Source organism: Callospermophilus lateralis, chromosome 1, assembly GCF_048772815.1.
Source record: "Callospermophilus lateralis isolate mCalLat2 chromosome 1, mCalLat2.hap1, whole genome shotgun sequence".
In the NCBI taxonomy this organism is placed as follows: Eukaryota; Metazoa; Chordata; class Mammalia; order Rodentia; family Sciuridae; genus Callospermophilus; species Callospermophilus lateralis.
Window position 1 is genome coordinate 72,329,926 of NC_135305.1, and position 24,828 is coordinate 72,354,753.

A 24,828-nucleotide genomic window follows, 5' to 3' on the forward strand; every position below is an offset into this window, starting at 1 on the left:
AAGGTGAAAGCTAAAGAATGGCAAAATCATTGCTTTAGAATTTCTAAGAACACTCCATCTTTAACGCTAGGCTCACTGGCTGCCATGAAAAGCACTGAAATTCCACCTACACCTGCAGAAAATAAACTTAGAAACTCGGATACTGCAAAACAGTTAGGCTGACTGGCACTGCATTCATTTCCCTTCTCTTGCTTATTTCATTAGCCAAAAAAAGAAACAGAAATTATCATTAGGAACTGTCAAGGAGTGAATCAGAAAATTGTAACTTGAAGATAAAATAAGAACTTGCTCGCTTGTGAAGCCTTAAAAGGAAGTTAATAATGCTTGTGTTGAAAGCTTTGTGGGGAATCAAGCCATTTGTTCCTACAAGTTGACCTGATTCCAGTGGGTCCTAGCTGGGGACTATGTATGTATCAAACGCCCAAGGTCCTTAGGCGGCTGTGTGTGCTTTTGGTGCCTATCTCATGATCCACTGACCAATGGTAAAGGAAAAGTGATTGAAGAAGCTTCTGGAAGAAAGTTAATGGGTAAGGAGAGCATGCTGATGAACTCCTGGATAAATAAAAGCAGGGTGTAAGTGGTAGGGAATGCTGAGAAACAGAGACAGGGCTCTTGCACAGTGGGTTCAGGAAAAAGTGCCAAAGGGCTGGCCCGAGGAGTGGAGGGAGGCTGAGGAAAGGAAGCAGAGTGCCGGCCAGTTGGCCATAAAGCAATCCCAGAGTGAGGTGGGGTGCCTGGCTGGAGGGGGCTATCTGGGGAAAGGATCTGTTCCCAGAGCAAATTTGCCATTTATAACTAAGGGACTGTCATTTGTTGGCCAGAGCCCTCTAAGAAATCCTCCTCAGAAACATAAGGCTTCAGAGATTTTCCTGGGATTGGCCAGCTGGTCCTGTCCTCAAAACTCAGTTGGGGGCAGCGGGAAAAGACCCTGAGCTTCCCTCTGTAGTTCCGGCCGGCTGTTTTCAGTCTCAAATATATGACTTCAAGTTGTGAAATTAAAATGGATTTGGCGAAAGCATTTCAAGTTAGGTCACCTAAAAACAGCCACACTGCTTATTCAGCAGTCATCTTCCTAAGAAATGACTAGTCTTCACTAAGGGCAAACATAATACTCTGAAATTCTGGCTCTCGTTTGAAGTGTGAGGGACTTGGTTATTGAGAACTCTGGGAAGTCACCAGAAGTAGACAAAAGTTGCTTTTTGTGGTTCAGACCCTTTTTTCTTTTAGCCCTACACAATGTGCATCTGTTTAATGGCCCACCCTGCAATAAGCATTCTTTCATCTGTATTTACAAAACTGTTTACACAGATGCACATACTGTTTTGTTCTAACAAAGTCTCAAGTCCACAGAGTGAGAAGATGATAGGAAGCATTCAATAATAACACACAAGGGACTTAGTGATGGAAGCAGAGGTATAGAATATATGGCTTATCTTCACCCTGGAAATAATGTTATCCCCATATTCCTTTATATCAAAAAGAATAAGCTATAAAGGAGAGATTCAACTGTTCTTTTATACACAGAAAGTTGCCTATGGCACATGTTCTGCTCTCCTCTGCTGATCTAGGGGATTCCTTTGGCTGAGTTATTTTTACAGTGGTGTGTCAGAGCCAGTTACAGCTCTGGCTTATGGATAAATGTTCAGGAATTTTTTGAGCTGATTGTTAAACACACTTATTATTAAGAATTTGATTATACAACAGCACAATTAAAAGACATATTCAAACAAAGGCAAGAGAAAATCAAAACTCATTACTCCCTAATTATTTTACTACATTTCACTATTAACTATGCTCCAAGGTCATAGCTGCTGTATGTGAATAAGAAAAATGAGATGATGCTATTGAAAATCTTAACACAATCCTTACATATTATAAATGCTCCTAATTGTTAAAAAAAAAAAAAAGAAAGAAAGAAAGAAAGAAAGAAAGAAAGAAAGAAAGAAAGAAAGAAAAAGAAAAAGAAAAAGAAAAATACCGAATGTTAGAGTCTGTAAACAAGTCAGGATGGCGCCTGGCATTTTGCCAGAGAAATGTTAGGGTCTGTAAACAAGTCTGGATGGCGCCTGGCAAAATGCCAGAGGGAGTGGTTTGTGAAGTAAAGCCAGCGAGCCATTAAGTGTGGAGATTCCTTATTGGTTGACTGCTGTATCGAGTTTATGTTAATTTAGATAAGCTGTGTGGAATGTATATATACCGCTCCTGTCCTACAATAAACGGCTCCCACTCCTGCTGTATCAATCTACACAAGTTGTTCGTCACCCCCTGGCTAGTTGCTGCAGCCGGACGGCAACCATATAATGGTATGCTGTTGGCTGTTGCACATCTCTTTCTACCTCCACCTCAACACTCAGGACTGTCACAGTATCAGCTCAGAGTCAGCCATCAGGCAGCAGCCACATCATCTACTCAGCAAATGCTATAGATAAGGTCTTTCTTTTACTCCCATGCAGTCTACTGGTGCCAGGACACCAGTGGTTATATTTAAGTACAACAGAGAAGAGAGAAGGAGATTTGGTACATATAACCGACCTGTATTTTAAGCATATTAAGGCTGTATCTCAGAACCTCAAAAATCTTCCAATGTTTTATTTAAACATGAATTTTTTCATCACTAGGAGTCAAGAATTGCCCACTATAGCATTCTCCCTAGTTCCACATTTGGGTTCTTTCCTTGTTCCTTTGTAAGCCTCTGTATCTTTGAATATTCTCCGTGTGCAGGGTCATGGGTCTGCTGACATTAAATATTCATCACTTAGGAAAGAAGGTAAATGCTTTTAACCAAGTAAGTTATATTATGCAAAACTATGTATAGCTAAACCATTCAATCTAAGGTAAAGAACCTAATTCCATAAGCCACCTACTAAAATTAGTCTCCTAACTTTACAGAACAAGTACACACATATGCTCATAGAAATAGGATGATCTGATTTAAAGTTTAAGTGAAGCAATTTAATTCAAGCAAAGCAAAAGGAAAATGTTCAAATGTCAGTATATAGATTAATTTTCCATTTTTGCAACAAATTTAAATGTTTATAAAAGGAATGTTTATAAATGACCTTCTTTAAAAATTATTTGTAAGTATAGATAGAGCAGCTCTTTCTAAATATATTTTGCACAGATGTGTAAAATTAATATGCTCACCTTAAAACTACTATAGGTTGTCAGATTTAGTAACAGGAATTTCTTCCAGGAATGCTAAGAAGATTTAAAAAAAAAAAAAAAATGGTATCTGCAGTTTACCTGTGGTCCATAGGGTAGCTGCTATCTGGTATGGATTGCGATGGAGGGAGGTGAGCTGGGAAGGCCCGGTCAGGTTTCGGAGTGTGAGTTGAGTTTGGAGATGCATGATGTAGTGGGGACACTGGAGTACTGGATGGTGTGGGGGGGTTGGAGGGCCTCATTCCCACTTGTGGCTTCTGATCATAGGCACTACCCAGGGAACAAAAGAAAACAGAACATTTGTTTCTTTGGAGCAATTAAAAAAAATGTTTCTAATCCAAGAAAGAAAAATTATTTTATATGTTAGTCATAATAATTTATTTTTTTCTTTGTTTTTAATGTCAGACCATGTAAACTTCAAAATCATCACACCTTTAAACAGAAAATAGGATAATACAAAATCTTATAATGGCATAAATACATGTGTATATTAAAGTATATATTTTAATACATATATAGACAGTTTAGTATAAAAAAATCACTATTAATAAAAGCAGCAGTACTATTTCCACCTATTCTTTGTTTGTTTGCTTATTTGTTTGTTGTTAGTATCAAGGATTAAACCCAGGGGTGCTTAACCACTAAGCCACATCCCCACCTCCTTTTTTTATATTTTATTTAGAGACAAGATCTCACTGAATTGCTTAGGCCTCACTAAATTGCCGAGGCTGGCTTTGAACTCACAATTCTCCTGCCTCAGCCTATAGAACAGATGAGATTACAGGCATGCACCTCCAATGCCCATCCCTTCGAATAAATTTGATTGATCTTTTCTAAATCATTAAATAGTTCCGAAATTATAATTCTTCATCCATGTTACATTTCAAACAAGAAATAATATCAGCTTAATATAATATAATGGAGACTATATTTGCTCTGCCTTTATTTGTGGTGGAAATTTAGGCAACGCTTTTGCCTTTTAAATTTTTTTTATATTAAATAAATGATCCATGCCATTAACTTCCTCAGATGGGATAATAAATATTAATAAGATAAATTAAAATGTCTCTGATAATTTCAAAATTTCTTGGAATATAAGAATAAGTATAAAATAATACTATTAAGAAAAATAATAGGAATAATAATAGTAATTCGCACTGTAATCTAACTTCCACTCATAATTATAAGAGAATAAAATGAGTAAGCTTGATTTTATATTATGAATTTAAGTTGCTTTCCTATATGTGGCTTTCAGGAATATATTTAACTAATTTTGTAATCTATAAAATAGCTGACATGTAATAATTTATTATTCTTCCATCGATGTAAAGAATTATATCCAAGTGCAAAAATTCAGAAGTATTGTATGCTACAAATGTCTGCTCTAGCTTTAAAGTAAAGTCCACTGTGCTCATAAAATAAAACAAACAAACAAAAAAACAAAAAAAAACTTGGGTTTGGTTCTACCTGTTCTTTCTTTGGCAGGTGGGGGGTACCAGGGATTGAACTCAGGGACATTCAACCACTGAGCCACATCCCCAGCCCTATTTTGTATTTTGTTTAGAGGCAAGGTCTTAATGAGTTGCATGTTCGCTGTAACTGAGACTGGCTTTGAACTCATGATCCTCCTGTCTCCTCCTTTGGAGCCACTGGGATTACGGTATGAGCTACCACACCCTGCTGGTTCTACCTGTACTTTACTAATATTTATGAATAAAAGTCACTGTTATAAAATGGTTCCCCAATTCATTTCCATGAAAAAAAGAAACAAATGACACATGTTCTATCTTGAGATATTATCCCCCCCCCGCAACGAACACAAATTTATTCCATATACCTTGTATCACTGGAGAGCTACTGGTCCCCCCAAAAGTCTCAAAATACTCACACAATTCCTTTACTGTTTATTTATGGGCTACAAGATATGTCATACAGAACAGCAGTGATTTCAATCACAGTTCTGATCAATGCTGAAATGCAATGACAACTCTACATCTAACAGCTTCATTGATTGGAAATTCTTTAATATTTTAAATAGCTATGCTGTGGACACACAGCACCTTATGGAGTAAACATTAAAAATAATACTAAACTATAAAACTCTGACTGATCAATATTGTCTTATACTGAACTCAGTATGTTTTCATACCCACTCCAAGAGATCTTTTTATAAAAGCTTTGGAGTTTCAACTGAGCTGACCCGTAATTTCAAGCTCTGGCAAACCTCTTAGAAAAGCAGATATAAAAGATATTTATTTTCAAGAATAAATAGTAATGAAATATCAGAGCTGCTGCTGATCAGCTGCTGTGAGATGGTACAAATCTAAGTATCCAAGTATTATATATCTTGGATACAAAGAGAATATGTCCTAAATGTATGAAGAAACAGAAGACCCTTTGTTTCATAATGAATTATGAGGTTAAAATGATGTTCTTATAAAACAGTATAAACATTTGGAAATATTTTTATTATAAGTTTCCAAACCAACTTATTTTAAGAACAAAGTTTCTAATGTGATTGAAAGCAATATTCAATAGACAGAGCCAACTTTTTCTTTATGCAATTAGAGGCCAATATGAAAATAAAAGCACGCAATTGACTGTGAAGAGTTTTTAATGAACATATATGTTATCAAATTTTCTAACAAATGAACAATGTACTTTTACTGCACCACCCTTTATTACCATCAGAAGAACAACTGGCTTTTTAATAGATAATAGCCTCTACTAAGCCTTATGAAATTCTAGTTTTATTGCAATTGTCCATGAATGCATTGTATAGATCATCTGCAAAGCCTGTCAGATAACTAATGTACTGCTCTGACTTGCCAAATGTTTCATTTTTTTTTCTACAAACTTCCCATCTAAAGTGCATAATGCATTCATTCTAATGGGAACTTTCAAAAGCTGCTTGTGCCAAATAAGACCCTCTTTACAAACCCAAGATGCATCACTATAGAGAAAAGCAACTAACGATTTGGATGAAAATGATTGCTTTAAAATGTTTCTTGAAAGTGTGTGATTGTATGGTAAAGGGTTCTTTAGAGTTCTGCTAAATGCACCACCTAATTAGCTTGTTCCAGGCTTAAGATATAACTCAAAAAATGTGACTTGAGATTTTATATTATTCTAGACTATTTGCTTCAATAAGAACCACTTTCCTATGCATAAACTTGGTTGCTTTACCTGACATTGTACAGGCACTTTTCTCCATAGCTGAATTTAAAGGGCTGTTCTTGACTGCAGGCAGAGCTGAGTTCTGAACATGGACTGTGGGGTTCTTTCTTGATTTTCAGTGGTAGGCCATGAAAAGCCACTAGAAAACAAAACAAAAAAATCCACAAAAGTTAAATGAAGTTAGGAATTAAGTATATTAATCTCTTTGGCTTCTCTCATTTAACATGTCATTAATAATTCTTATTAACTTACATATATTTAGAAAAATTACATTTGATGAATTTCAGGGGCAGAAAGATTCTGAAGAATCTCTGTATACTCCTTTTATGCTGTTATACTGTAACAAAATATTAGCCTAAATTTTCTCACTTGAAAGTAAATCAAATCACTTATAATTGGCTTAGCTGATAAATTACTATTAGACTTAAAGATGCTGAGTATTTTTTTGCCCAAAGTATCATGAGTTTTCTCTGAATCTAAATCTGAATTTTTTTGTCATAGTTTGATTATCATTCCATTAAACAATTACTATTGATGAATTGGAGGCATTTTCCCTTCAATAATGCTTATTAAACTTTTATTACAGTGTTCAGTTAATTCTTGGTCATTAAGTTATATTTTTGTCTGCTTTAGTCACTAGAAATTATTGTAATTTCTATAAAACTGCAATTAAAACACAAAACGTTAAGTATGAATTTTATAAAGCAAGACAATGTTAAGAGAAACAGCGTGGTTTACAGTTCAGTTCTGATTATCCCATTATAATAATTAGCTTCAATTTGAAAAACTAATTTTTAATATAAGAATTGGATTTCAAAAACTATCAAGTTTCAGGAAGCAAACACTGTGCATTTGTATGTGAACACAGTTTTGATGAGTATTCAGTGGTACCTGAGATCCAAAACACCCTAGGAAACAAATTTACCAACTAAGCAAATTTTACTCAAATTCATTATCTAAGGAAACTTAATTATACTGGGTGTTCTGCTTCAACATATTTTCTTAATGTACTGTATGTGCAAACACATGCTAAATATGACTATTCAAGGTAGAGAGAAAAGAAATGGCGGGGGGGGGGAGGGGAGAAATTTTATCTATCTCCATTTGCCAAGATGTTTCACAAAACCAGAAAGTTATAATTTAGGGGCTGGAATACAGCTCAGTGATTGAGTGCATGCTTTCATTCATGAAGCCTAGGGCTCAATCTTCAATAGTTGAAAGAAAATCATAATTTGTTAATTTCAGATAAAAGAGGATTAAAAAATCTCAAAAATCAATTATGAAGACTTGTTTGTATTCTGATTTCAAAAACTTAAAAATATAACTCTGAAATAAACAGGGAAATTGAATATAGACTGGATATTAGACAATTCAAGATATTGTTGTTAGTTTCGCTGCTTGAGATAATAATGTAATAGTTGTCCAAAAAAATTTTAACATTAAAGATTAACAAAGTGTTTTCAGGTAAAACAATAAGGTGTCTGCAACCTTTAAAATGCCCCAGAAAAATTCATGTATGAAAATAATCAAATTAGAAAAAGGTTGATAAATGTGAAAAGTGGAATGATGGGAACGTGGGGGTTCACCATGTTCTCTTTACATTTATTTAAGTCCTAAATATCCACTACAAAAGTTTCCAATATATATATATATATATATATATATATATATATATATATATTGCCAAATATTTATAGTATAAGAAAATTCTGTCTCCTCTGTATATGGGTAATGTATATGTGCATGCTACTTCTTAGAAAAATACAGTATGATGCAACATTTGTAGTACATTAAACTGTATTTGTTGCTTTTTTGTCAAATATTTTTCAACTATTTATTACTTCTTTGAACACATACAACAAAATGTATATTTTCATGTTTTAGCTCTCTGTATCCTAACTATTCATTTTACATTTCCCTAAGGAAAAAAAATAATAACAAATAAGAAACTCAACTTGCATTCAGAGAAGTAAAAAATCATATTATACCTGAGATCTCAGATTTACTTTTTACGAATAAAAATCGATAAGAACTCAGGAGCTGATAACTATAGTAGGATTCAAGGTTCACCATCTTAATCAAAATATCAGATACATCAGAGACTGTTACATTTCATATATTTTAAAGTATTTGGAGCCATGAGGTTCAGAAGGAGTAGTGAATGGGATTTAAAAAACACTGACCATAAAAGAAGACTATCAACAAATCAGGCTTCACTAAAATTATGAACTTCTCTTCATCAAAAGTCATCATGAGAACAATACAAAGTAAGCCACAAGCTACAAAGTGTTTGCAATAGAAAGATCTAACAAAGAATTCATGTTTAATATAATTGCTACAAATCAATGATATTTGACAATTTACCTATTAAGATAAACAAAGGACTTGAACAGGCAGTTTATAAAAGAAAATATCCAAATGGCAAAACAGAAAAATGTACAACAAATAAAAGCCTACAAAAACAATGAGAAAAATGAAAATGTATTCAAAATCTTTACTCATCAGTAAATTGCAAATAAACCACATTAAGCGGTCACTACAAACCCATTCAAATGGCTAAGCTGTAAAAGATTGACATTAGCAAATTTTGTTGATGACATAAAGCAATGGGAAATTTTATACATGCTGCTGAGAATATGAATTGGTAAAACCACTTTAGAAAACTTTGGCAATATCTACCCTGGGATCCAATAATTGCACGTTTGGGTATATATCCAAAAAAAAGAGTGCATATGTTTGCCAAAAGACACATGTAAGAAAGTTTTGAACCTTTACTCATGAGAGCAAGAGCTGAAAAATATCCATTGGTGAGAGAATGGATAAATCAACCATGCCATAATCATACAATATAATAAATATTATACAGAAATAAAAAGGGACAAACTACCTACCAATGCATCCAAAAAATATGGTCTCCCAGGCATGAAGTTGAGTAGAAGAAAACAAGCACAGGAGTATATAAATTTCAAAAACAGATAAAACGGAGAGAAAAAGAATTTCCTTCTGTTGATTACTATTTGAACTTATTTGGAAAACTAGTTAAATTAAGATGAAGTCACTAAGATGGGCTCTAATCCAATGTGACAAAAAAAAGTGCAAATTTGGATATAGAGACATGCACAGAGAGAGAATATCAAACAAAAATGAAGGCAGAGGTCAAGGTGATGCTTCTGCAAGCCAAGGAATGCCAGACTGCCAGCCAACCACCAGTGGAGAGACATGGTACAGATGCCCTCCCAGTACTTAGAACCCTGCTTGACACTTTGTCTCTGACTTCTAGCCTCTAGAACTCTGAGACTTTTTTTTTTTTCATTTTAAGCCATCCTGCAGGTGGTACTTTGTTATGGTAGCCCCAGCAGACTAGTACCCCACTCGCAGAAATTCTGATTCACCAAGGCTGAATGGAACAGGATTTTGTATGTTATAAAAAAATTCTAGGTGATTCTCCTCATAAATTGGACAAATTCTGAATCTGTCATGATGCTTGGCAACATCTGGATGAAGTGTATGCTGTATCCAGCTCATTCTAGCACTTGAAAATAGTGTTAAAAATGTCGAACATCTTTTTGTCTTAGATGCCAACACTTAAGGATCCGTATAAGTTATCTACAACTCCAGAAGTTGAGGACTCTTCCTCCTCATAGCATATTTGATATATATGGGCCTCTTAAAATCATCATTGGCCCCCAAAACTGATCTTGCTTTTTCTGATCATAAGCCAATTAAGTAATCCCATGAATCTGAGTTGGTGAGGATATTTTTGTTCGCTTTTTGGTTTGTTTTTTTGTTGTTGTTCTTAGCTGCTGCATGTGAGGGAAAAAGGAAGCCACGCTGAAGATCTTCAACTTTCTACATGAGAATCTTGGGCTACTTTATTTTCCTCACCTTAATTTTCCTGCTTCCTGGAGATGCTAGGTCACAAAAATGACTTCTCTTATTTATCCTGAAATAAGGGTAGTCTAGAGACTCCCACCGAGAGGGCTGGGTTGGAAACATGTTGGGTATTTCATCACAGGGCTGAGAGCCTGAGCGTCTGCTAACAGGCGGTTTTCCAGCTCATTGGCACAGGCACAAGTGAAAGCAGCACATTCATTTTGTGCAATTTGCTTTACCTTCCCACATGGAGTTGGTGCATGTAAAAGGCTGTTAAGTACTAAATTATTCCTTATCAAATCACCATCATCTGGAGTCATGATCAACACTAATTAAATTACTTGTGCTGAACACGGCTCCAGCCTGCTGCCGAGGCTGCGAGGTACATTTCATTTCACTTACAGTCCCGTCCTCACTGGGTCTGGATCAGAGAGCTACAGGCATCTGTATTGTTTGTAGTTTTAATTAAAGTGAATCTCTCCTTCTTCAAGTCTATCAAATCAAGTGAGTTAACTCCTTCATTTCATTTACAAAGAGATGATAGTTCAAAATGATATTATATCTTTATCCCTGACTTCAGACAGTTCATAATTTATCTATGAAATCTACAGTGTTTCTCAGGCATTCCTAAGACACATTTCTCATGCAAACTTTTATGATCCACAACTCCTCCAGACAATCCAATCTTTGGGAAGAGAGGGAAAGAGAAAACTCAAGAGATGTTTCTTGCATTTTTGTCTTTGATGGAAGCTTGACCTTTAAAACCACATCTTAAGGCTGAATAATGATGACTGAGTTCTTTTAATGGTTAAATTTAAGAGATCAAAAATACCAGGACTTAAAAATATGCACTTCCAAAATAAACGTAACCACTTCTTAATTCAAAAGTTTACTCAGGGTCATGGTATTCATTGTTAAATGTTTATTAAATTAGTAAGTGCTTTCATTTTTGAACTATGAACTATGAGACATCATCTTGCTTCCACTTTGTTCCACCTAGATTTTAGAAAGGAGGCACAATCTTGTCATGATTCCACTGAAGCACAGAGATGCCCTTAGCTTTCCACAACCAACAATGCTAGAGTATAACATATTCTTGGTTGAGTGTAGATTTAATATAAAATCACATTTGAATACTGGAAATATAGATGGAGAAAACACATTTAAAATTTGCTCAAGGAGAATAATCTCCTAAACATCTGTGACACTGAGGCATTATTTATATTCTTAAATTGAAAACACATCGTGTTTATTACAACTTCCCAGCAAATGTTTGTTCAGAAAATGAATAGTGAAAATAAATGAATGAAGTCTCTATTTATACTTCTATGGTAAAGGTGATGTTAACTTGTTACATTAAGAAAGATAGGGCTGGGAATATAGATCAGTGGAAGAGTGCTTGCCTTCCATGCACAAGGCCCTGTGTTCAATTCCCAGCACCATGGGGAAAAAAGAAGAAGAAGAAGAAGAAAAAGAAGAAGAAGAAGAAGAAAGATAATATGTTTAACTTCAGGTATTGACAATAAATTGCAGTTGAGTTTAGATTCCTATTAGAATAATGCTATAATACTTTAAAAAACCAAATTTATATATTTTACCATTTTCAAAGAACTGTCTCATACTTTATTCTCATCATCCAAGACAAGAACATTTATTATAATTCCCATTGTGTGGATTATTTAAAGAGACATTGCTATAGTTTGGATCTCAAATGTTCCCCAAATGTCCAGGTGTTGAAGGCATAGTTGCCAGGCTATGGCGAAAATGAGAGGTGGTGAAACCTTTAAGAAGTGGGGCCTCCTCGAAGACAGGTCGGGGGTGTGCCCTTGAAAGGGACAGTGAATCTTGATCCCTCTCCTTTCCCTCTTTTGCTTCTTAGCCACCATGATGGTGGCATTAACCACCATGTCAAACTGTGCACAATAGGCCCAAAGTGACAGGTCAAGCAACCGTGGACTAAAAACTCTGAAAGCATTAGCCAAAATAAACTTCCCTCCTTTTAAGGTGATTTTGTCATGTATTTTGTCATAGGCACAGAAAGCTGACTAATACAAGCCTAATGAAGTTAAGCATCATGTTTAATTAAAGACCTAAAACTAAATTATAACAGGGAAAGTATTAGAGCCCTGGGCTTTTGGCTGCAAATATTAAACCTTTCAACATATAATTCAAATTTATTTATATACATATTTAGAATTCCTTTCATGCATGAGCACCACTATAACATTATTTTAGATGTTTATTCATTCACGCCTTCAATAATTAATTCACTAATTAATTCATTTACTATGTCCCAGATATGGAATGAAGACAAAGAGTAAAACACAGTCCTTACCCACAAGAGTTCCATGGGGTCTATTTCAAACTTGACTTAAGCATTTAAAAAATTCCTTAATAAATATACTACCCAGTACCATATTCTCTAAGTTTGATTAATGCATGTGTGTGATACAGACGTCTGTATCCGTGACCTTACAAACATATTCTTGGCACTCCTCTCTAAGCAGAAACTCTTCTCAGAGCATTCATGCTTGCTTTTAGGCATTCTGCCTTATTCAATTTATTACTGTGACCAAAGACATTTAAAAATTCACACTACTTGTATTCCACTGAAGAAAAAATATTGCTATCCAACATCTAAATCTTCCCCTACACCCTGATAACCAAAATGTCACAAGGGAAGGAAAGGTCTCCTTCTATATATGGACAGCTAATGAAAATATGGTGGCAAGATGTCTTGGTTGACCTTTCCCTCTGCTTTCCTCCTTAACTCTTATCCTAAGAGGAAATTAAAGTACCAATTTCTGTGCATATAAAACAATTATACTGGGAAAAGAAACACATGACGTTTTTAATTCTTCTCTAAACAGAACCCTGTCTTTGAATCCCTTCTCGGAGGAAACCTCACTAGTAATACAGAGTCTTGAGGCTAGACTTGGGAGGCTTCATATCTCACTGCTGAGATTTCTGGTCTGTTAAAATATATATATACTATTTTAGCACAGTCTGCTATATGGTGTTCTGGAATAAGGGATGGCCAATTATGACCCGTGGGGTACCTTCAGCCTCCCAGCTGTTTTTGAAATGAACTTTTAGAAGGACACTCTCCCAACCATTCCTCGGGGTGTATGTAGTCCAGGGCTCCTGGTAAGGTACAGTGGCTGAAAAGAGTAGTCCTGAAAGCAACCATAGAGACCACAAAGCCTAAAAGATTTATCACCTCTACAGAGAACCATTTTCTGATGCTTGTTCCAAAATATGGTCTATAATGAAAAAGGAATGGAGGGAAAAAAGAAAAACACATAAAAGAGACTGAGTGGAACCACAGAAGCTGTTAGTGATAGGATACAACTAAACCGGTCAACAAAGGACACTTAATTTTAATCTAACACTTTGTTTACTCTAACTCTCAAAACCCAAAGTGTGCAATGGGCATAGTCAATTTATAGGGACATACACAAACTAGCTAATGGAAAATGACACAAAATTGAGACTCTAAAACACTATAAATTTATGAGCTTTGAGAAATTTCAAAGCATTTATTTACTTAGACCAGGGTGACTTATAACATGGAGAATTTTTTATACCTGTCTGGAAAATATAACTGAAAAAGTCAAAACAAATCATGCTATGGACACTAAAATGCTTGGAGATTAAAAAAAAAAAAAAATCACTTGGCTATAACAGTGATGGAAAAAAAAAAAAAAAAACCTCTTAAAAGTGAAAAAAAGTAAATGGTGTACATAAATTAGATTATTTAAGACCAGATACAAATATGGCATGAAAAATGCATGCAGCCTTTTATACAAATATATGTAGTTAGGAATACACTCAGTAGATGAAAAGCATTCACTTTAAGTTAATATCACTTCCATTTCAGGTGATAAATGGATGGCAATGACCTCAATTAGTGCTCAGTTAAATTCCAGAAGCAAAGGGGAAGGCTTATGTACAAATAAAGACAATGGTGTCACATGCTCTATAAATTCGTCTTCTAAGACACATAGAAAAGCAGAGGCCATTTGAGCTGCATCTGAGCCTCTCAAAGATTTCGTTCCCAGTACATTCACCTCTTCCAAGCCCGCCCTTCTTCACTATGTACATACACCACTCACACCGGCACACCAACATCCATTACTAAAGAGCCTAATCTCAGCTATCAGCAGAGTGCCTTTATGGGGCCATTAAACCATTTCTCTTGTTTACAGTGCCTGAAGAAAGATGTGAATTATGTCTGTGACAAAACAAGCAATAACATTTCTAAACCGCTATCAAAATGCAAACTGAAACACATTTAAGGACAGGGACCCTGATTCGAGTTTTCATGATTTTCCATTATTCGCAGCATCTGGAAATATATTCACCTATAATATTTCTGAGACAGAAATTTAGACCCTAGCACAGCAAGTTGATTTTTATTTTTTCTTAAATAAGATTCTTGAAGCAGAACAGCTAAAGAAAGGCAACACAAAAGTTTTTAAAGAGATTGCACACTTAGTTCACCCCCTCATGTTGTTTTGACTACATATAAAATACAGATAGAAAATAGACGAGGAGATATGGATAAAGTCCTGAAGGTGACCCTGGACTTCACGCCCGCATCTGACATGAGATGTCTAAGGACTTGGAAACTGAAGGTAAAACAGAATGAGAAGCCAGGATTCCTTGTAGTCTGCAGAATGCAGCCCGCTGATAATGGCACAGCCTCATGAGGTGGCTATTTCTCAAAAGCAGACTTTGAATTCCACTCTCCATTGCAGAGTACCATTATAACATCTTAACAGAATAAAGTGGATGTGTTCTGAGTTTCTGTCTGTCCTTCATCTCTTCAAAGAATAGTGGAGGCACCAAGATGTGGTCAACTCTCACTCATCTAAAAGTCACTTTTCCACCATGGAGATCCTAATGATTTAAATCAGAGGTTGTAAGTTGTTTTTTTTTTTTTTTTTTTGATTCACAGAGTGGTTCCAAATAACTTCAACTAGTTGTGATCATTTAAAATGCTGCTTCAAAATATTTTTCTGGTTTTAAAATCAAACTAATAGCTTCTCCAGAAAACACACACAAACACACACAATATTCAGCAACACTAATCCACTTTCCAGTTTGAAAGAGGTCAGCAATTGAATGAGCCCATTATCAGCTGCCCCTTTGACCAGGACCTGGGTTTTCCTACTTGCCATGTTCTCCACTGTCCCCAAGGCTCTACTCCCAGTATCATTTGCACTAAACTCACTGCACTCTTTTGTCTTCTTAGCTTCTGAGTATCTTACCCCTTACCTAAAACAGAGCTAAGAAGTCATTAACATGCACCTGTGCACACAGTGTCTCTTCTTTTCCTCACACACAACTTGCCTCTAATCATAAATATTATGAAACTCATGTTACACTTATGGCTTACATCCTCAGACAATAACAAAGCTGGCACACACTAAAATCTGCCTGGTTTTAAGTCTTACCCCTTCATCCAGTAGCTGAGCTCTGGGCAAGCCACTGAGCCTCTCTGTGCTTGTTTCCTTATCACTTAAATGTGATGACATAGCACCTGCTTCATGGAGCACTACATGTAAGGTATGTAGTGAGTACTTCATAATGCGAGATGTTAGCGTTATTATTATTCAAACCCAGAACCAGCAGGTGTTACAGCTGAGTAAGAACACATAGGTTGCCCAGAAGCAGATGGCAGAGTGGCTAAGACAAGGAGACTGACTCTTGCCTTTACCACTCGCTAGGCTAAAAGGCCTCTGGGAAACCTGGTAACTTCTATGCAACAGTTTCCTCCTCTGTGATATGAGGATGCAGACCTTCCTCGAGGGCTTTGTGGGAGAATTAAATAAGGTAACACACATGAGAAAGAAGAACAGTACCTCCCAAGAAGTGGTCAGTCTTCAGAAAATGTTTGTTTTTACTATTGTTGATCCAAATACTTCCTCAAACAAAAGCTAAATTGAGACTCAAGAAAGTAAAGTGACTATGACAGAAATAAGCCTGCTAGACCTCAGACTTACCTCACCTGTTCTTTTTTTATCTTGTTCCCAATTTCTCTGTCCATTACACATTATTAGCAAAAAAATAAAAAATTAAAAAATTAAATTAAACATGAGAAGAAATACATTAGAGGAGAATATTCTGACAAAATAAAAAAAGTAAACAGTATGGCCTGATATAATAAAATAAGCACTCCATTGGGAGTCATAGAATCTCTACCTAATTCCTACCCAAAATACAACTAGCTGTATGACCGTAAGAAAATTGTGAAAGAGCTTCTGTTTCTAATCTCCAAAATGAAGGCATTTAGACTCAGTAAACTTTCCTTGCAATTCTAAAACATCATGCCTGGGAGAAAGGGGGAGGAGGTATTGGGGAAGGAAATTGACCAAATTATATTGTCATATTGTGTGCATGGATAAATATGTAACAATAAATCCCACTAGTATATATAATTATAGTATATGAATAAAAATTATTTTAAATAAAATAAAAGCAGGTATAAGTTCCTGCTTATTGATGTAAAAGAAAAAGGGAAAAGGACAAAGACCTGATACAAGAATGTCAAGGGTCTAAAATCCTGAAGCCATTTAGTAAAATGGGCACAAAGCTGAAGGTATCACGGCATCCTATGAAGCAACTGACTTGATAATGACCCTCAATCACCATGAAAGAATAAATTCAGGTTAAATGTCCTATTTAAGAAGGGAAGGTGCATAATGCACATTAGAAAGATGTGCGGCAATGTGGTTGACATTTTAAAACACTGGATGCTCTAAAAGGTGTTTCGAGTCTCCTTTAAACTCGATTACATGGACCACCTATTTTCCAGTTGATGTGGGAAAGTAAGATGTTATTATATTAATAAAACAAAAGGCAGAATCAAAAGACAGAAAGTTACATTCCTAATTTTAAAAGCATCATTAATTGAAAAACAAAGAGATCAAATACACAATGTGTTGATTCTATCCCTCTAAATTTTAAAGTCTAAACTTAATATAATGGCACTTCAGCAGTAGTGATACTAAATGATCCTCATCTTCTCAGTCTAATTGCCAGGAAAAAGTGCCCTGGGAGGAAACTGGTTCTTCCATCTGGAAAAGGGTAAGAACAGGCAAAGGAAGGCCTAATATACGAACAATCCAAATCCGATAGATTTTGCATTTTGCATTGGCTTCAGATCAGATCTTCCTACCCCTACTGGTCCAGTAGATGGAAAGCAGCACGACACATTTTTTTTGGAAACAAATTCTGTACAGTGAGCCCAAACATACAGTACTTCATATCCAACTGGCAGGAACAAAACTGAACAAGCTGCAGCTATTTGAGAAACAGATCTAATAAACTGAAATGAAGTCCCTGAATCAAGATACACATCCAAATCTGTACCTTTCAAACATTGCTCTGCTTAATAAATTTCCTAATTATGATCTTTATGAACATGGAAAAGACCACTTCTACTGAAATTGTCTTTGTCTTGATATATATACTTTTCAAGGCTTGCAAAGTTTCAAAAATAAGGATTACTTCTCTACCTGGTAACTTCTTCCAAATAATGGATAACAGGTATTTGGAAAAGAATATGCAGTATCTGCTGGGGTGGGGCTGGAAGAGCATTCCTAGCTTGGTTGGGGCTGGAAGATCCCAACACTTCCCAGTGTTTCTGAGTCCGGCACAAAGAGGTTCCAAGGAATGCTATGACAGATGGGCCTGCGGAATATCCAGACACCAACAGGGCTCTGTCCTGACTTCTGACTGGCCAGAAGATGGGTTCTTACCACGGAAGAACATGTGAAAGGTGGGCTTCCTTCTATCCTGCATCCCCTGCCTCATCTGCCATTCCAGAACAAATCCCCGAGTGCTGCCTTCTGTAGATGACCTGTACAGTTCTCTAACCAACAGTTCAGAAAAAAATGTGGTAGATATGTTCTATAAAATTCAGTGCTCCAAAAAAATGTAAGCAGAACATAGACACATCACAATTCATGAAGATAATTGCATCTAAAGAGATCTTACCTAAAAGTAAGAATAATGTGATCTTCAGTGTTCCTTTTTAATTAAATCGCAAACACAGAAGCTCCAACCAAAATTTTTACATTAATTACTTTAACTATGGGCCATACTAATATGCAAAACAGAATTAAGATAATATTGCATTGCCACAGACCGCTGCCAAATACTAATATGCCTGTCAACACTTGGAGTAATAAGTACTAAAAAGCAGTTTCTAAGATCTGTAAATTTTACTCGTTTAAGAACAAGTAGTCAAATAAACATTTTTTATAAAATAAAATATAACCATTTTCTCCAGCAGTATTTTAAAGTCAATGAAATAAGTAATTAGTGATGCAAGTACTTGCTTAAATAAATTCATTACTGTGGTCTTAAAAACTAGAGCAGTATAATTCTAATTTTATAATTAATCTACATGCATTAATATGATCCGGACAAGTCTTCCTATAAACCCGGAAGTAAGGCATAAGGTATATGGCCTTCATTGAGAGAAGACCTCCTGAAATTCCAAATCCGTATACCACACTCGCAAGTGTAGCAAAATTATGCTATTGTTCTAGTTTTTCAAATGTTTATATATTACTTCTTTTAAATATTTATCCCCTAGAAACAATCTTTTGATGTAAATTTGGTGACCCTTTGCTACTGGAAAAAATTCCATTTTCTTTGGAGTTATCAAATCCTCACTTTTGATTCACAATTTCACATGCTTTTCTTTGAGTCTGGATGTGAAAGGAGCCTGTAATTTGCATCATCTTAAATTGACCATTTTAGCACCAAAATGATATGCTGGTAAGTATGAAGCAACACTCAAATGGTTGAAGTACACCTGCAGCATTTGATGTCACCCTCCTGAAGACAAGAATGAGATCAATCCAGACATTAGCCACTTGGCTCCTTGTTCAAAAGGACCCCATCGGTAGACAATCAAAGCTGAAAATATATTCTCAATACCGGAGCTAGGAAAGTTTGCCTGAAAAAGAAAGCCAGCTGGCTAGGGCCAAAAAAAGTACCTTTCTGTAAATGCCAATAAAACTTTACAGGCTGCCAAAATAACAAAGAGTGATTACAAAGGAAACTTTGCAATTTTCCTGACAATAAACACCTTCTTAAAAAGAAATGATTTGTCACCTGGTCTCAATTGTTATAGCTGTTAATGCTAGCTGGGGCGATTCCTGCAAACACATTTTATTTAAACCAACTACTCATTTGGTACTATTTTTTATAATTTATATCCCAAAATAAATTTGGGAAATGTCCTTTAAAACTGCTTGTAATATTTAATTCAGTGTGTATTAGAGCAATTTCCATGAGGAATCACCACTCTTCACAGAACGATGTTTATCTAAAAGTATTTCATCCATACTCTTCATTTAACTCTACTAGATTAAGAATCGCCCAAAAGGAAAGAGAGATGTATGAAACATAAAAGCAAAGAGTGAAGGGGAAGGTACTTTTTCCCTGTCGATCAAGCCCTTTGTCCATTTTCTGTTTTTTTTTTTTTTTTTTTTTTTGGGCGGGGGGGTGGGGGTGGGCACCAGGGATTGAACTCAGGGATGCTTAACTGAGCCACATCCTCAGCCCTTTTTATTTTTTATTTTGAGACAAGGTCTCACTGAGTTGCTTAGGACTTTGCTAAGTTGCACAGGTTGGCTTTGTACTTGCAATTCTCCTGCCTCAGTCTCTGGGATTACAGATGTGCACCACTACACCCAGCCTTTTTGTCATTTCCTAATGATCAATATTAACACCTACAGCACGAGTGGTGCCAGAATAATAAACCTTAAGTCTCTATTGACAAGCCCATCCTCCACCCACAAAACAGGAAGCAAACAAGCCCAATGTTAACAAAGATTCCCAGCAAGACATAAACTTGACCATGACATAAACAAGAGAAAACACACATGGACCTATATCTGTAGAGTGCTTGCCTCATATGCACAAGGCCCTGGGTTCAATTCTCGGCACCACAAAAAAGAAAAAAAAAATCCTAATTTTACTTTTTAAGTATCGGAGGAACAAAATGTAAATAGTCAGTGATGACACAGATCACATTTCAATAGCTACCGGATATAACCCCAAGAAAACTAACATTGGGATGAAGAATTTTAGATTTATATTAACATTTTTGGATCTAATATTTGTGGTTTCTTTTACACACTCATTTTTTTTTTCTACAAGAACACACCTCTAATTTTCACTGTTACCCAGTTAGGAGTTAATGAATCACAAATGAACAAGGTCTTACTACAGTATTTCACAAGGAGTTTAAGGTATTATTCTTATCTGCCTTCACAATCTTTAGAAAGAGCAATTATTGAAAAGCAATCATGGAGATAAAATTTGTTACATCTGACTTCAGTATCCTGCAGGCAATTTATGACATATTTAGACAAATTTACAATATTATTTGATTTAGTTGATAGGATCTAATGATTTGCAATTATTAGAATAGCTGAAAATATATAATGGAGTAATATATGACTATTCATTAATGCATATACTTGGAACCTAAGAAATGTTCTTAAGTTTAATACTATTAATAGTAATTTTCAGAAGGGCTTCTTAAATGTATAGAAAATTATTCCTTAAATTTTATTACACTTTATACAGTTATTGATGTAACTTCTCATTTGATAGGTTCAAAGCATTCCTACTGTTTGTTTTTTTTTTTTTTTAATCAACTCTAGAACCTCACTATTACTTATAAGCCACACCTTTAGGTTGTGCCACAGGACAACTCCATAAGAGATCCTCTGATCCTTCAGGAACCAAGTCCTATCTAATAGGAACCAACACATCTCACCTGCTACTAAATTTGGCTCCACAGAAACAGTGTCATGGCAACATTCCAATGTATATTTTTTACTTTGACTTGTTAACTGCAAATAAGAAGAGATTAGATTACCACATTAAACATAAAATGTAATACAGAACTAGGTAGCAGTGATGTACAGGTGTTATTGGAAATGGAAACTCACAGCACAGAGGCAATATTATTTTAACATTACAAATCTTTTTACTTCTGTCTTAGGCAGAGTGTTTAGTGTTAACATCAAAGTACAAATCAAATCATACTGATCTCTGCATAATGCAAGTTTTTATGTTATTCGTAATATACAGAAGACTAGCTAAAAAATAACTTCTGCATTTGATTTTATTTTTACACAAATTTCACTTATTAGCTACTAATCCTTGAGAAATTTTAAGATGTGATTATAAAGGAAAGCCAGTTATAAATGAATCTCTCTTCTTAAATAAGGTGGTACATCTAAACACTGAAGCAGTCTAATATTCAACTGCATTCTTTTAAATTGTCAAAATAACATTTACTTCTATCTCAATCTAAAGCATCTATTTAAATTTAACCTTTTGAGACTCTCAGATATTAGTTTATTTGAATAAATAGATTTTATAATGCCTGTTATAGATCACAGATTAATTAGAGGAACAGTCATTTTTCTGAAATTTACTGATCAAAGAGGATGATAGAGAATGACAACAAACAGCCCTGTTGTTTACCAACACAGTGCAATGTAGGAGAGTTGTATGTTGAATGGACTTTTTAAATATTCCTCTTTTATTTTCTGAATTATAATCTAATTCTTTAGAGCACAGTCCTGCCAATGTATCTCCTGTAACTCCAGGTGTAAGGTGGCTATTAGGTGCATCAAATACTGTAACCGCCTGATAGATTCAGCAGCTTATATTAGCACTTAAACAGACAAAGAAGATTTATACAGTGCTCTTTGTAATTGATAGTTCCACGAAACTACAAAAATATGAAGATGAAAGAGCTCTCTGCTCTCCTTCCAAGTGTGCAAACAGAAAAGATGAGCTTTGGAAAAACACATGGGTACCACCTGCAAAACAATCCTATGATCACAAACATAATAGGCCTGGTTTGCATTCTCCTCCTCACCCCTTTGAAGTAAATAGGCGCTTTGTAAATTGAGGGTGTGCATAGGGATAAAAGTTAAGTCAGATAAAGCTGGATTCTCCTCTTCCCTTAGGATAGTGCATAAATTCTTAGCCAGTGCCTATTTCACTGAATTATCACATTAGATTCTACTGAAATAATTATAAAATGTAGTTCATTCTTTAATATCTGTTTTAAATGTGGTTCAATGCAAGTGCACCTATATGTTAAAATACTTTTTTTTTTTTTTTTGGTACCATGGATTGAACCCAAAGCACTTAACCACTGAACCATATCCCCAGCACTTTTTTATGTTTTATTTAGAGACAGAGTCTGACTGAGTTGCTTTGGGCCCCACAAAGTTGCTGAGGTTGACTTTGAATTCGTGATCCTCCTGCCTCAGCCTCTGGAGCTGCTGGAATTATAGGCATGAGCCATGGCACCCAAGCTGCTAAAATACAATATATATATATATATATATATATATATATATATATATATGAGACCACTTGGACTTCTTTATCTTTTTTCTCTACTTTCTCTGTAGAAATGTGACATCTAAATTCATCCTGAGAAATTTCCAGGTTGGCCCATTTTTTATTTCAATGAACCCCAAACATGTCTTAGAAGAGGACATAACATATAATAAGCACTATGTAAGTACTAACTATCATTACCCAGTCAGTGGGAGGCTATAAGTCCATATCATTTCTAATATTTCATGAGACTGAGTTTCTAATTCCAGATCATGTTTCATTGTTTCCATGAGGCCTTTCAAAACTATTTCAATTTGTATTGATCTCTCTAAAAAGAAACTACAGAATTTAGTGTCTATAGAACTAATCTGTAGTCAGATAGTACTGCCTATATGTTGATATAATAGCAATCATGTTAATAATTATGAATGTTTTGACTTTCTTTATCTTTATTACACATACATGGTATCCTTCCTATTCCAATCCCCTTTGGAAAATGAAGAATGAAATACTGAGAGATTCAGGGACTCACCAAGGTCCCTCAACTGGAAAGTAGCCAAGCTCCAGCTGCTACATTAACTCCCCATCCACTGAATCTTAACTGCTCCTAACCTGTGTCTCCCTTCTTCCTCCAAACTTGTCATTATGCTTTCTGAAGGCAGAAATCATGTTGTTGTTGTTCTTGTTACATATTTTAATGTTGGAGAATTATATTCCATATAAATAAATACTTAAATATTTACTTTTCTTTATCTTGGCATTATAACTATGGAAGTCATCCATATAAATTCTACAATGGAATGACTCTCTAATTAAAACTGTATTTTAAATATATAGTTTGCTCTCTAGAACAAATGGTTCTCTAGAACCATTTTGTTGTTATTTAATTGGAAAACACAGATATAATATTTGGTAGTTCTGTGCATAGACAACTGACACACAATCTGAAGAAGGAGCAGGGTCTGCTACTAATCTGCAGTGTATATGCTGCTGCATCTGCTGTGCTTCCTCTCTTGAGTGGGTAGGGAAGCTCAGTGGAAGTGAAGCAGATCTGTAATGAGCAATAATATCTATCTAGGGAAGTTATCCTACCAGTGTGTGGTAGCAAGAATAACATCACAAACCAAACTCTTTTATTGCTAGGTCGATCAAATACAATTGTTTCAAATTCTTTCAATCATACTATGGATATTACTATTCTGAATATTCATTACTCTTAATGTGGCTTATAAAATCCTCTGTGGTCAAAAAGATACCTAAATTAAATACATATTGGTATTGTCTTACTTCTATAGAACTATTGAGTCATTCAATACCAACCTATATGTTAAAATTTTGACAAAAATTATGTCCTTTACTCATTACATCAACCCATTTACTTTTACCTTTTACTCACAAAGCTCAAAGAAGTAATGAGCTCCAAATCACAAAAGTGGTGAATTATAAAACCAAGATTTGAAGCTGGACATGATGGACTCCAGAATTCACACTTTGCCTCCTAAGCTTACAGCTGTACTTTTTACTGCAATGCTAAATAATTCTCTGATGCTAATAATTCCCTTTGAGGAATGGGGAAAAACTGGATTCTCTTTTTCTTATATTTAGCAGACAGAATCCAGTTGAAGAAATTTCAATTATAAATTATTTTCTTATTGTTTTTGATTTTCTGTGAAATTGGAAAATATAAGAATCTGTTACAAATGATGATTACACTAATGCTTGTGAAATACTTCGGGTCAAACATGTCTGGTACTGTAGGAGCTGACTACTACTTAACAAACGATTTATTGAGGAAGAGCTATTTTCTAAGGATGGTCTTTGGTCATCCACAATTTAAGCAGTAATTACTTTTAATATGGGCTTAAGGGGGACCACCTATAAAGCCTAATATCACTTCACTGCAAGTAGAGTTACAGCAAGGGTCCTGTGGATTCATTTTTATTATTTAAGTAGAGATGATCATAAAATTAGCACCCTTCTAATGTAGTTCTCATCTTGATTATTGCTATTTAACTAGTGAAATTTTTTCTTCAGGCTGAATGAACACTATAATTATTATTGCTTTGCATTGTAAAGGTTGCATCTTAATTGAAAAATCAACACTTTTTTCCCTTTCAATGAATACATCAACTTCAAAATCAACAAAAACACTGAAGATGCAAGCAATTTTGCTAGACCCACAAATTAACATGTCCTTGATCAACCTGAATTCATAACCCA

General features: G+C 35.1%; 1 protein-coding gene across 2 annotated transcripts in view; it reads right to left on the bottom strand.

Annotated features, from left to right (window-relative positions):
• Nucleotides 1–24,828, bottom strand: part of Etv1 (ETS variant transcription factor 1) — an 88,822-nt gene that overhangs the window by 35,286 nt on the left and 28,708 nt on the right. For both annotated transcript variants that reach the window (XM_076862992.2, XM_076862985.1), the window contains exons 6-7: nucleotides 6,349–6,478; nucleotides 3,244–3,432 (exon numbers count right to left, since the gene is read on the bottom strand). In XM_076862992.2, coding sequence (XP_076719107.1) covers nucleotides 3,244–3,432; nucleotides 6,349–6,478 — 319 coding nt within the window. The remainder of the gene's footprint in view (nucleotides 1–3,243; nucleotides 3,433–6,348; nucleotides 6,479–24,828) is intronic.